This window comes from Oryzias melastigma, linkage group LG10 (genome assembly GCF_002922805.2).
Source record: "Oryzias melastigma strain HK-1 linkage group LG10, ASM292280v2, whole genome shotgun sequence".
Lineage (NCBI taxonomy): Eukaryota > Metazoa > Chordata > Actinopteri > Beloniformes > Adrianichthyidae > Oryzias > Oryzias melastigma.
Window position 1 is genome coordinate 20,084,044 of NC_050521.1, and position 13,469 is coordinate 20,097,512.

A 13,469-nucleotide genomic window follows, 5' to 3' on the forward strand; every position below is an offset into this window, starting at 1 on the left:
ATCAAATATTGAAGAAATTTTACCTATGTTTGTTTTACAAATTTTTTTAAGTAAATCCAAGGAAACAAAAAAACTAGATAAAATACATCCTAGTAACATATTAAGCAAATACCCCAGATGTGACCCAGGTGTATTTAGATATAAATAGAAAGTGTAATGAATGTCAACTCATTTGCATCCTAAAAGAAATAATATTTACAAAACTATAAATTCCCTTGGAGCAACATCCTGAAAAGCAACAACTTCCTCTTTTGAATGGAAAAGTTGAAAAAGAAGGAACCAAGTACATAACAATCAATGGAGTATTCAAGCATTCCACAGCGCTGAGGAATCAGCAACTGAACCGACAAGTATGGCAAACAAAGGAGCAACGTTTGCATAACTTTTAACGTAAGACTTTTATTTGGAATTTTTAATCATACCCAAATGAACATTTGTTTGTTGATAGAACAAATACTGACACTACTATGTTTCAATACAGAATTTCAACTAAATGAATTATTTTCCAAGTGAAAGAAAAAAAAACTTAGATAACCACTTAGATAACTTAATATTAGAAGACTTCCTGTTCCTGTGACAACACTGCAAGTAGTCAAACAATTTTTAGGTACAAAAGACAAGCAAGAAAAACACACAGTTAAGGTAATTCATCAATTATACTACACATGGCGGCATCTTTCTCCCATATTTTGTCCCTTTTTGAAGAAGGGAGATTCTTTTCCTGGTTTCCTGCAACCATACAGCTGGCCCCCGCTTCCTCAACATCCATAGGTTCCATTTTCAGCCGAGGGGGCTGTGCAGACGTACAGGTGACGGCAGCTGCTCCGGACACGCTCTTTGCCCCCTCGGAAACGTCTTGGATCTCCATCTGCGGCAGGTCGTCAGGCAGAGAAGTACACCCCTGGATAATCTCCACCACTCTCTCCAGGTGTTTTTGGAACCTCTCCGCCGTTTCCAACCTCTGCCTCTTTTGCACCTCCATCATCACCCTTAGAGTCTCCCTGGCTTGGTGCGGCCTGTACTCATTGATCAGATGATGCATGTGAACAAACAAAAGCTTTATGTCCTCCATCTTCTCCTCACGCTTAATATTACCCGGACTTTTGATAAGAATGTCCAAAAGGTCCAGAAAGTTTACGAGAATGGACATGTTTAGCTTCTTGAGCTCCCGTTTGTGGTCAAACTGGACAGGATGCAGCCTCTCGATACCTTGGGTCTCCAGAGGGCGGATAATAAGGTCATCGCACTGAAACTGATTGCCAAACATCATGTAGCTGTCTCTGATGGGCGGAGGCGGCTTTGGAACCGAACCTTTGCGAACGTTTTCATCTGTATATTCCTTAATGTACTGCATGGGCGGTGGAGGTAGAGCGCTGACCTGCTGTGGTTCACCCATTTTGCAGACCTAAAAAATAGAAAAATAGGTTAAATATGCATACTAGCAGCTAGAAAGAGTCAAAAGCTCTGAATCAGCTCTGAAAAATCCAGATTTTCCTTTAACTTGATGTGAAAAAAATCATATTGTAAGAAGATAAGAATTTAGTGTAAACACAGTAAAGTCGAATCTTGTGGATTTAGTAATAAGTACCCTTTCAAAAAATGACATTTCTTAACTACATATAATTAGATATACATGTACTTTCTATTGTTTTATTTATTTATTTATTTATTTATTTATTAATGAAGAGGAAACCTGTTTGTTAATGTCTGTTTTCCACAGCCAATTATAAGTGTGGTGAAGGAAAGACGTGACGTTCAATTCAGAGAAATAGGGAAATACGCTCCATTTTTAACTGTTTATAAGAAGTGCCATTTTCTGTTTCACTGTAGCCAAAACACGTCGTTAATTAGCCTCTCCAACAAGAAAAAAAGCATTTTTCTTTATGATTTCACACGTATTTACAAGTGGATTATTAATATTTAGATAATGTCAACACATATTACATTTTTTTAAAGCGGACAAATTTAAACATGATTACAAAATGAGAAGCAAAACCCAACGAGATAAGTCTCGAATTAACCTACCAGTTGTACATTTTGATACCGTATAAAAGCCTACTTAGATAGAAACAGTGTTAAAAGTCATCTGAAAACCTTAAACCGCTAAGTTTAGGAGGCTTAGCTAACAACAAACGTCGTCTCGTGCATCTGCTAAATAATACAGTGGTTATAGTCAATCAAAAATGTCAGTAACAAGTATAAAAGAGTAACATTTAAAAGTAATACTTGTACAAACCTTATTAACGACTCAATTGGTTGAATTTAAAAGCAAAATACTGCTAGCAAGTTAGCTCCTGACAAGCTTAGCTTTCTTTATTTCCCGGTTGAGTTTCAGACACCAGGATTGGACAATGACCCGGAAATAAGATCGACGCTGATTGGTTGAATCGTCAACCATTCAAAATCCTTTCGTTTTTTTAATCTAATAATAAGGTTTCTGTTTAAAACCATATGATGCTTAACAAAACACATTTCTTCCCGTTCATCACTTTTAAAAGGTGTCTCATGTATGATTTGATAACTTTTTTTTAATCAACTCAGTATAAATCTTGAAATGCTTTCTTAAAATAATGAAATACATCAGAGATAAAGTGCATATAACGATCAAACCCAAACAAAAAATGTTAAATTCTGAAGCCAATTGAAAATGCAATTTATAATAGTATCTATTGTTTTTTTTTTTTTTTACACCCTACCATTAAGCAGGCAAAATTGTCTTATTTCTTATATCACACATGTTTCATTTGCTACAGAGTAATTTAAAACACGTAGTTATATTTCTTTTTTTAAGCTAAAAAAATATATTAAATTCCTATTATTAGACTGACTTGACATTGACTCTGACAAAAAATTAAGATGAATGAAAAATTTATTTAAACATTATTTTTGTACCGTGAGCATTTTAGGAGAGAGCGCATTTTGTGGATTGGAGTGTATGCAAAAAAGAAAGAAAGAAAGAAAATAATAATAATCTAATAAAAAAAAAAAAACTTTCCCCCCAAAATGATAAAAGACAAAGACAATCTTTCCCTAACCCCACAGAAAATATAACCTCACAGAAACTTTTTATTTTGGGTTTTATTTTCGTACAAACCAGACATTTCCCTGTTGTAGTTTTGCATTTATAACATTTGATTTTTATTTATTGCTTGATTCTTTCTAAACTGAGGGAAAGGGCTATACGCAGTATTGGGCCTGTGATTAAAAACAAACAAAAAAATAACAATTCATAGGCTCGCTGCTTTCTGTTTCTGTGTTTAGTGATTCATGAAATCAAGAGATTCTTGATGTTTTTTGAAAAAAATAATACAAAATAACGATATAAAATCATAGTTAAAGTAAAATTACAAATAACATGGTTATGGATTTTAAGTATGAATTTAAAGTGCTTCAAATCTTTTGATTTAATCTGAAAGCTTTGTATATATTAATGTGTTTTTAAATACTTTTGTTTATTAAGAAAGCAATTTTAGCCAAATACTAACATTTTTACTCAAGATTTGTTTAAAAGTGCATCAATGATTGATTTTTAAAAAAACATAGGGTTTTTTGCCACATTAGTGAGATCGTGTGCAACATGTGTGTACTTGTGCTTAAATTTGTTGCCGCTAGGATGTGGTTTACTGCATGCAACTAACCCACGCCGGAAATTCTTCGGCATTTTAAATGTTTGCATTCTCACCTTTTTTTCTCCTCCTGTCAGTCAGAGAGGGTCTCAGTCTGTCACCACCAGCAGTTGTGTTGTTCTCATCTGTTAACATGTTTCCCAGGGTGATTTTGAAGGGAACCATGATCAAAAAGTCTCAGCAAAAGAAGAGAACGTCACCGTGTAATTACAAAGAGAGGTTTTTTGTTTTGGATACGCAGGAGTTAAAGTATTCAGAACGCCGTTCAGGGGTGAGTCTAGCCTTCATGTGATTTTCAAGTTGACTGAATTTAATGTGTCATTTAGAAAACATCACTTATTGGAAATGGTATCGTCTTGCAGAAAAAGCCCATGCTGAAAGGCTGCATTCACCTGTCCAAAATTAAGTGTGTGGAAATAGTGTGTAGTGACATCCCCATACCATGCCAATACAAGTACCCTTTTCAGGTATCAATCACAATTTCTTAATAACTTATATATTAATTCACAAAAATCCTTCTTTGGTTTTATGACTTTTTAAAATCTTTTCCACAAATGTTATATAGGTTTTTCATGACAACTATTACCTCTACATTTTTGCTCCGGACAATGACTGCCGTATGAGATGGGTTAAAGCCCTCAAGGAAGGTATTTCAATCACTTTACATTTGTAACATCATGTTATCATTTTTTGATGCTGAATTATGTATTCCACTTTCTCCATAGAGACAAAATATAACAATTTGGTAGCCAAATACCACACCAATTTCTGGATGGCTGGAAAATGGAGATGCTGCCTGCAAACTGACAAACTGGCAGCAGGTTGTCATGTGTATGATCCAGTGGGTTGTGGTTTGTATTATTCATTTGTTATTGCTTCTTCTCTTTGTTGCAAGTATATTGCTGTTTCATATTTACGTCACATTCATTTATTTTTTATTTGTTGAGTCAATTAATGCTTTTAACCTTTTTGAATGTTCCACCTAACAGGATATAAGCCTAAAAATTGATATTTTAGTTGCTAAATCTTTCCTACTCTGCATAAGATGTGGGTCTTGGTATGTAAATAGAGGCCTAACTACTAATTCCAACTGTTTCTTCATCCACAGTCACTAAGAAGCCACTTCCACAACTCCCAGATCCAGAGGTAGAGCTCTTCAAATGTCTAAGTTAACATTTTATTAATGCAGCAATTAAAAATGGACAAATTAGTCAATTCATAGCAAATTTATATTGACTTTTGTGCTTTTTTGGCTGCTATTTTTCTAGTCGATTTATTTGAATAGAACTGAAACAGCAAATGTATGCATTTAAAGTTAACATAACTCTAACAATCTAGTCACTTTTAGATTTGTTTTTAATGTGGACTTTTGCAGATGTCATTGCAATCTTCAGAACAGCAGTTGGTCGTAGCTTTGCAAGATTACGTGCCGATGGGAGACGACGATTTGCCCCTCCAGAAAGATCAGGAGTACCTGCTGATCAACAGCTCCCACGCTGATTGGTGGGCTGTGCAGGACGACATGGGGTATGGCTTTAAAAAGGGCAGATTTGACTTTAAACAAAAATTTAAAATCATATATTAAAAAAATATATACTTTTCCCCTCATCTCTCATCAGTAAAACTGGTTTTGTGCCCAGTACGTACGTTGCTGAAAAATGTGGTAACAACTTTGAGAGATTTCAGTGAGTTTTATCAGATCTTATTTTCTAAGCACAAGATACAAGATACCGTGTTGTTTAGATGTACTTGTTGATTTGTCATGAACTTGTCGCTTTACAGATGGTACAACAAGCACATTAACAGAGCGGAGGCAGAAGACTTGTTAATGAAAAAGGTAGAAGCAAAAGCAATTTTTTGATTACTTTAAAAGAAATACAACTTTGATTTTTTTAACGGCAAAATAATCTGGTTAGTAATCTCAATAGAGAAACAGTCCCTTTTGCTTTTGAATGGCAAGATTCACTTCAGTTTTCAACTTTGCCGCCTACAGAAATCTTGCTTTTGCAAAAAATAGTGCACCTGCAAACTGACATTTTAGAGAGACATGGGACGTGAACATTTTTTTTGTTTCTCACAACCGCAATGTTTCCTCCAAAACTGTATTTCCTGCTGACAGAATGTCTGCTAAACTTTGCAAGCAGGTGGGAGAACAGCGATCCCATCACCTCCTGCGACTCAGACACTTTCAAAGCGCTCGGCCGGCAACAAAAATCTTAAAGAAGTGAGATGCATGCCTGTCAGCTGTGTTATGCAATATTTTCATTCTTACTTTAGGGAAAGGAAGGAGCATTCATGGTGCGTGACTCAAGACAAGCAGGAGTCTACACGGTGTCTGTTTACACCAAAGCGCCAGGGTAACTGTCATTTTAACTCAAAGAGCTTTATGTCATTTCACATTGATATGTTCAAACATCTTTTACTTAAAGACCCACTCCAACAAAAATCATGTTTTTGATAAATTCTTGTTGCATTTTTCTCATAATGGAGGACATAAATACGTTAATTTTAGCTTAAAGGTGTATTTAATAATGTTTCTTGATTTGATTTTGATGAAGGAGCAGATGGTCCCTGCTCCACTTCATTCCAACGCATCTTAATTTTCCTCGTCTGAGGTGGCATCTGGCTAAAAGTGTACGGCTGGGTTTTCTCCGATATTGCACGCCATTTTTGTCACACTGCTAATATTAGCTTGGGGTTGTGAGGGTCTGTAAGATAGCAGGAGAGAGTGTAAACAAAGGGATGATGGGATATGAGCGGAGGCTTACTTTTTAGACACAATTAATGTGTCTAAAAAAACAACAACACGTGTTTTGATTTTGGCTAAAAATGGGATAACTAAGGGATAAAGCACAAAGCAGTGTGCATTATTAGAAATAAAGCACACTTCAGAGGGCATTATCCTGCTTATATACCATGATCACTTAATCAATATTTAGTACTTTATTCTTGTTATCTTTTCAGTTTAGATTGCTTTTTCGAAAAGCAAACCATTTGATACATGAAGTGGCGTGCTTTCACGATAGCATGACAAGCAAGCCGAGCTGACACCGACCTCAACTGCAGCAGGAAAGGAAAGCGACATTTTTGCTGATCGTCACGATAGGTTAAATAAAGCATCAGTTCATAGAGAAAGTACAGAAGATGAAGTTTATTTTAAAGAAGCCTGTGCAGCAATACAGAACATTGGGCAATGTGATCGGACCTTTTTTTTTTTTTTTTTTTGGTGTGCATTATCACTGTGGATTGTCACTTATTAGTCCACACCCAGCAGCCAATCAGAATTGAGTATTCCCCTGGACCATGGTGTAATCATAATTAAAAGACCACTCGGAATGATTTTGCAATAAAAACAAATATAGTTGGAGAGGGATTTTAAGTAAATATCACCCTTTTTGAAATCACGTGTGCACATAATTCAATTTTGCTTTTATCTTATATGTTGCTTTGAAATGTATTTTCTTTTAGATCAAAAGGGGAAAAGAATCCCAGAGTGAAACATTATCAGATAAGGCAGGAGGAAGGAGGACAGTTCTACTTGGCTGAAAAGTATCTGTTCAACACCATTCCTGAGCTCATCCGCTATCACCAACACAATGCCGCTGGTAAACATGCTCTCTGCACAAGGAGTTTGTTTTTCTTTGATATTTGTGTTAACTTGTTACCACTAATGCACTCTACAGGTCTGATAACGCGGCTTAGATACCCCGTTTTGCCGGATGGATGCTGTTTCCAGGAAGCTGCTGAAGGTCGTGTGATGTTTTAACACCAACCACTCCAATGAAAAGCTGTATAGAGGCAAGGACTGATATGAGTTTCTGTCCTTGTTGGTCTCAACAGATCAGTGGGACATCCTCCCGGAGGAGCTGATCCTGGGGGAAGAGATAGGCAGTGGGCAGTTTGGGCTCGTACTGGAGGGGAGGTGGCGGGAGAAGAAGGTGGCGGTGAAGATGGTGCGAGAAGACTGCATGACTGATGACGAGTTCAAAGAGGAGGCAAAAGTTATGATGTGAGCAGCATGCGTTTTCAGTGTTCTAAAATTGAATGAGAAACCGAATGAGTTTGTGTTGCTTCGCCAGGAAGCTGTCTCACTGTAAACTGGTGCAGCTGTTTGGAGTGTGTGCACAGCGCTCTCCCATGTGTCTGGTGTTTGAGTTCATGGAGAAAGGATGTCTGTCCGATTACCTGCGGGAGAAGAAAGGCCAGCTGTCTCAGGAAACGCTGCTGGGAATGTGTCTGGATGTCAGCGAAGGGATGGCTTATCTTGAAAGCTCCAACTTTATACACAGGGATCTGGTAAAACCAAGTCTAAATTGGCTTTAAGGAACACTTTTTTGCATGCACTCAAATGTTTTCTTCTTCATCTGTCATGCAGGCAGCTCGGAATTGCCTCATCTCGAAGAACAATGAGGTAAAAGTGTCAGACTTTGGCATGACCAGGTATGCTGACTTCAAAAGTCCTGTAAGAACATACATGTTTTGTAACAAACTGCTGGGTAATTCATGGATGTACACCACAGGTACGTTCTTGATGATCAGTACACAAGCTCCCTGTGCTCCAAGTTCCCTGTGAAGTGGTCGGCTCCAGAGGTGATCAAATACTCCAAGTTCAGCAGCAAGTCTGACGTCTGGTCATTTGGTAGGCCCACCTTTGTTCTCTCTGACTTCATGTTGTCCAATTTATATTTTCATTATACAGTTTCTATTAGGGGTGTAGGGGAAAATAAAATTTGATTCAGCAATGTATCATGATTAGTGCTGCCACAAACAATTATTTTATCCCTCGTGCTCTCTTAATAGTCGACTAATCACTGATTATTTTGGCAAGCACAAAGTGGATATAAAACACACATCTTAACTATCATTAGTTTTAAACTAACTAAAAACTAGATATAGCCTATAGCATTACCTGCGATAATAGTAGTGTGAATACTGTAAGCCTAATCTGGCTGCTGAAGATGTCAGGGACAATAGCTAAAGTTGAAATTGATAGCTAAAAACACTGAAGTTGATGACAGAAATTGCGGAAGCTAATAGTTGAAAACGCTGAAGCTGATAGTTAGCTAAATTATTAGTTAGATGTCAAATTAGCCTAAAAAACTGAAAAAGCCCAAGTCAGCCAAAACAGCTAGCATGTAGCTGAAATATTGGCTAAACCCCAAAAAAGTCCTAAATTAGCCAAAACAGCTAGCATGTAGCTGAAATATTAGCTAAACTCCTAAATAGCCACAAAAAATAAAAAAATAAAAAAATAAAACATTCTAAAATAGTCCAAAAAGCTAACATAGTCTGACTCCATGTAATATAAAGTAACATTATGTTTAATTTTTACCTTTCTAAAACTGGACTATTTTTTTATGGGGATTTTCTTATCAGAGCTCAAGATTTAGAGAATATGTTTACAATATAAGCTCTAAATTTAAGCTTATTTAATCTTTCTGCGACTTTTCTAACCACTAAATGGCATATTTTTCTTTTTTTTTTCTTTCATGAGAAAAGATTTAATATGAGCTTGAAAGAAGAAAATGTTATAAAACCTAAAATGTTTTTCTTGTCGTGTTTGTATTTTTCTGACAATAATTAAAGATCAATTTAATCAAAAAGAAGAAGGAAATAAGAGACCAGAGTAACCACATTAAATAATGTTATGGTCAGCTTTCATTTTCAAACTTTAACATTTAACCCTGAAAGAAACCATCTTCCCTTATTGTTTTTTAGGATAAGATAATTGAGGTGTAGGGAAAAAAAATCAATTAGGCGATAAACTGCGATACATTCTTATAGCAATACTTGTATCAATTTAAAATAAAGATATTTAATTTATTATTTATGGATGTCATTTGGCGTCTTACTTTTGTTTTTTATATTTTTCTTTTATTTTTCTTATACTAAAAAGCATTTTATTGTGGAAATCAAACAATGTTGATTTTTCTTTTTAAGAAAAAAAATAATAATTAATTTACCAAAATAAAAGCACCATTATTTTCTTAGGTAAAAACAACTTGTTTGAGATGCAGTCGCAGTGTGATCATTAGATATGATTATTTTTACCATTTTGATTAATTAATATTAAATTAGAGTTTTTTTCTAAATCATACTTGAAAAATAGTGAAAAATGGTTCTTGTACAGTCTTTTGATGTATCGTGATATATATCGTATCGCCAGATTTGTGCCAATACACACCCCTTTAAGATAACCCCTTTGTTCGCCACATAGTTGGCACATTTTCACATCACATTAATACAGTTCAAATGAAGAGAAAAATGTATGTGACATTTGAAAAATACCAAGTATCACATGTTTACAGTCATATTCAGAGATGGTAAAAGCTCATTGCAGCATGGGTCAGAAATCACCAGTTTTAGGAGTGAAATTTATCTAAATGGGGTATCAGTTAAATAATCTGCAGGGTCAACTTCAGTGAAAATTTCATGCAACAGGAAGTTAAAAAAAAAGGTTTTTAGTATAAATATATATTTTCACCGCATTCTGGGCAAGTCCATAACAGAACCACATAGTATTGTGGTATTTTTGTGGTCAAATTGATAATTACTTCACAACTTTTGGTTCCTCTTTGTACTCAAACGTCTTAAAGTAAAGCAGAAAAGCAATTAATTTGTGTAAAATGATGCAAGTAAAACAACATTAAACTTCTCGTTTAAGGAGGGAACAAACACCAAAATACAGGAAAGCTAACAACTTTCATTTATTTTGAATTTATTGAAATTTTTTTAGGAAATAGTACTATTTTTTTAATTAATTCATGTAGTTTGACTTTCCCTGAAAGGCATCAGGCTACATGTACAAGCAAAGTGCTACTAAAAGGGAAAAACCTTGCTGTATTTCGAATGGAAGTCACAATTGCCCTCACCTTAGATGGTCATAATGAGGGTCATAAATGTTTGTACCAGCTGGTCTCTCTGTGGTTTAGGTGTGCTCATGTGGGAGGTGTACAACGAGGGCCGTCTCCCGTACGAGAACCGCTCAAACTCAGAAGTCGTGGAGTCGCTGAACGTGGGACTGAGGCTCCTAAAACCACGCCTGGCCTCAGACGCCGTCTACATGCTGATGGACTGGTGCTGGAAGGAGGTCAGAACAGGAAATTCACATTTTAAACAAGTCTGACAACAACATTTTCTTGATTTGTTTTTTTATTGATTTGAATTCTAGAAACCAGACGACCGGCCGTCTTTTGCTCTCCTCCTGCATGAACTGTCCGAGCTCTCTGGCCTGTGAACTAATGCGAGTTTTCACTCTTGACTCACCTCACTGTTCTCTTTATTTATTTATTTATTGTTCCTTTGTTGCACTGCCAGGCTTCTGTCAACGTGTGTATAAGGGTTTACTAAATGTGTGGATTTTGCACTTTACTCGTTTCATTATGCTGTAATATGATCACAAAGCTACTGTATATATTCTAGAATATCAACATATTTCAGTTACAGTTTTACTTTATTTGTTAATTTGATTGTTTCTCCTCCTTACCAACGTTAAAATTAATTTTCTAAACATGGATGGTAATAGAACTTTAGCAGGTGAGGTGACGGTTTGCCCTGGAAAGGAGATGTGTGTGACTGAGAGGAGCCACGTTTTTTGATTAAAAAAAAAAAAAAAAAGGTAAAACACAACCTGAGCTGCTATTTGTCTTGTCGCGTCAGTTCACCACAACCCCGACAGCTTGTGGCTTATCTCTTCTGAATACGTGATCTAGAAGTAAAAATTTTACATGAAGAACACAGAAAGGAAGTGTTCACTTCACCAGAGAACAGTCACTTGTAATAGTTGTGATTTGGTTTAACCTTTGTTGAGATCAATGATGTGCAAATATAAAGTTTAAATTTTAAAGCGTACAAAGGAAAAACGATGAAAATACAGGTGCAGGTTCTTATCTACAATCCGGTGAGAGCATAAAGGGAAAAAGTGAAACTGACTTCCTGTTTCTGGATGTTTTATTTTATTTTTTTTATTTTATTTTAGTGTAAAGATTTAGACACTCATTGAGTGTTTATTTCAAACTGCTCAAAAATGCTGAATTTAAAATAAAAAAATGAAATATTTATGTTCCTAATTTAGTTTTTTTGTCATTTATTATCATTAAGTTATTCATTTTTAGATTGCAAAAGACCATTTAGTGACACTTAGTGAGTAGAAATTAATTTGTTAAATGAAATTAAATTAAAATTGGCATAAACAAAACAGTCATGTTTATCATGCTTAATCAGTAAATACCGAAATGTTTGTACTTTTAAAGTTAAATACTTTTTGTGTTTGAGGTTAAAAAAACTGTACAAATTTAAAGTCCCCCTCCTATGAAAAACATTTTATTTTTTTAGTTTTTAACATGCATGTTTGGCATTTTCCTCATGAAAGAGAACAAAAGTAATAAGAAATCATTTTGTTTCTGCATTTCAGAGTATTTTCTCCTCTATGTATGTCTGAGTTGTCTTTGTTTTTCATGCAACTTTTAAAGATTTACAACTAATCAATAAAAGTTATTGACAATACATGACTATTTACCTGAAGGTCGTGGACCCATTGCTGCTTGTAAGCCACCATACTCTGTTTTTGATTGGCTGGACCTTTTTTTTTTATTTTTTATTATTTTTTTAATATCTGAATAAATCAAAATGGCACACAGCAAAAAACAAAAAAAAGCCTAAAAGGACCCAAATATCAGGTTTTTGAGTTTATAGCTATTATGTCGAAGACATTTTGTTTCTGTTGAATAAAATAAAAAAAATGTCTTTCTGTTAAAAGCATTTTCATTTATAGCTTTAAATGTCAAATGAATATTTAATATATCTATTGTATCCACTTAGGAAAAAGAATTAGACTGTATTGTTAGTTTCATCTTTTATATATTCATTTGTGGAAATCTAGTCATGTGAAAGGGAAAGATACACAACCCTATTGGAAACACCTGATCCAGGTAATCAGCTGTGAGTGGGGAAAGTGCATCTGGAAAATGTTTGTTTTCCACCTCTGATTTCACCAAAAAATGTAGAAATTTGGGTAAATCTTATACTCATACAGTTTTAAAAAATGATTTAAAAAAAAAGCAGTTAGAATTTGTCCTTTACTAAACGTGACCCTAAAGTTAGGATTGGACCAATCCAACCAGGTAAGAGGATGCTTACTTAGTATGTGGCTGAAAAAAATCCAAGCAACCCATAACGTGTCATAATTTTGTTAATTGGTTCATTTTTAATTATCCAATTCAATCCAGTTCATTGACCTAAAATAAGTCTGGGACATCTTTATCCAAAAAGTCAACCAGTGTGGCTCAGACATACGTTCATCTAGCAAAGTTTCCCAGATTTCTTGTATTTATTGGCAGGAAATCAAGTGTAAATTAATTATGTGTACAAGCAAGCAGAAAATAATGAGATCGATTTGGTTGGATTGTAGGAATGTAAATTAAATAATCAACCCTAGCATATACACATTTTAAACAATAAGAAATTTCACTTTAAGAACTTACTTTTTAGGTAAACAAAAGCTGAACAACTAAAAATAGAACACGGACAAGTAAAACAATTGAAATCTGGATAAGCAAAGAACTTAAAGGAAACTTTTTGACATTTCCTTTAAAAAAATCCTTAAAATTGATCTAAATAAACACATTCAACCTGATGAAAAACAAGCATTTGATCACACTACTTAAACTTGGTCGGGCCTTAGTGATAGTTTACAGCCTTATGCAGTCAATGTTAGGCCCTCAGGGGCCCTCTAGTGGCCAGTGACGTGAAGTACAAGCAAGTTCTTCTGTTTAAAATACCATCAGAACATCTAAAACTCCAATTAATCTCTTAAAAAATGACCAAAAATGGGATATAATCACT

The 13,469-nt window shown here is 35.0% G+C and overlaps 2 protein-coding genes across 3 annotated transcripts; one reads left to right on the plus strand and one right to left on the minus strand.

Annotated features, from left to right (window-relative positions):
• Window positions 1-379: 379 nt before the first annotated feature.
• Window positions 380-2,367, minus strand: med7 (mediator complex subunit 7). Of its 2 annotated transcripts, none has more exons than XM_024282856.1 (2): window positions 2,237-2,367; window positions 380-1,405 (listed from the first exon to the last, which is right to left on the minus strand). In XM_024282856.1, the coding sequence occupies exon 2, from the start codon at window positions 1,394-1,396 to the stop codon at window positions 638-640; it is 759 nt and encodes a 252-aa protein (XP_024138624.1). In that variant the 5' UTR covers window positions 1,397-1,405; window positions 2,237-2,367; the 3' UTR covers window positions 380-637. The 2 variants fall into 2 exon arrangements, with proteins under 2 accessions (XP_024138624.1, XP_036069743.1); XM_036213850.1 differs by lacking the exon at window positions 2,237-2,367 and adding an exon at window positions 2,026-2,145.
• Window positions 2,368-3,537: 1,170 nt separating this feature from the next.
• Window positions 3,538-11,557, plus strand: itk (IL2 inducible T cell kinase). Its single transcript, XM_024283649.2, has 17 exons — window positions 3,538-3,897; window positions 3,989-4,093; window positions 4,192-4,273; window positions 4,352-4,477; window positions 4,735-4,772; window positions 5,002-5,153; window positions 5,246-5,311; window positions 5,409-5,463; window positions 5,904-5,983; window positions 7,095-7,231; window positions 7,310-7,375; window positions 7,467-7,635; window positions 7,706-7,922; window positions 8,002-8,066; window positions 8,147-8,265; window positions 10,559-10,716; window positions 10,798-11,557. Exons 1-17 carry the CDS (start codon window positions 3,667-3,669, stop codon window positions 10,861-10,863), a joined length of 1,932 nt encoding a protein of 643 aa, XP_024139417.2. The 5' UTR covers window positions 3,538-3,666; the 3' UTR covers window positions 10,864-11,557.
• The last annotated feature ends 1,912 nt before the right edge of the window (window positions 11,558-13,469 follow it).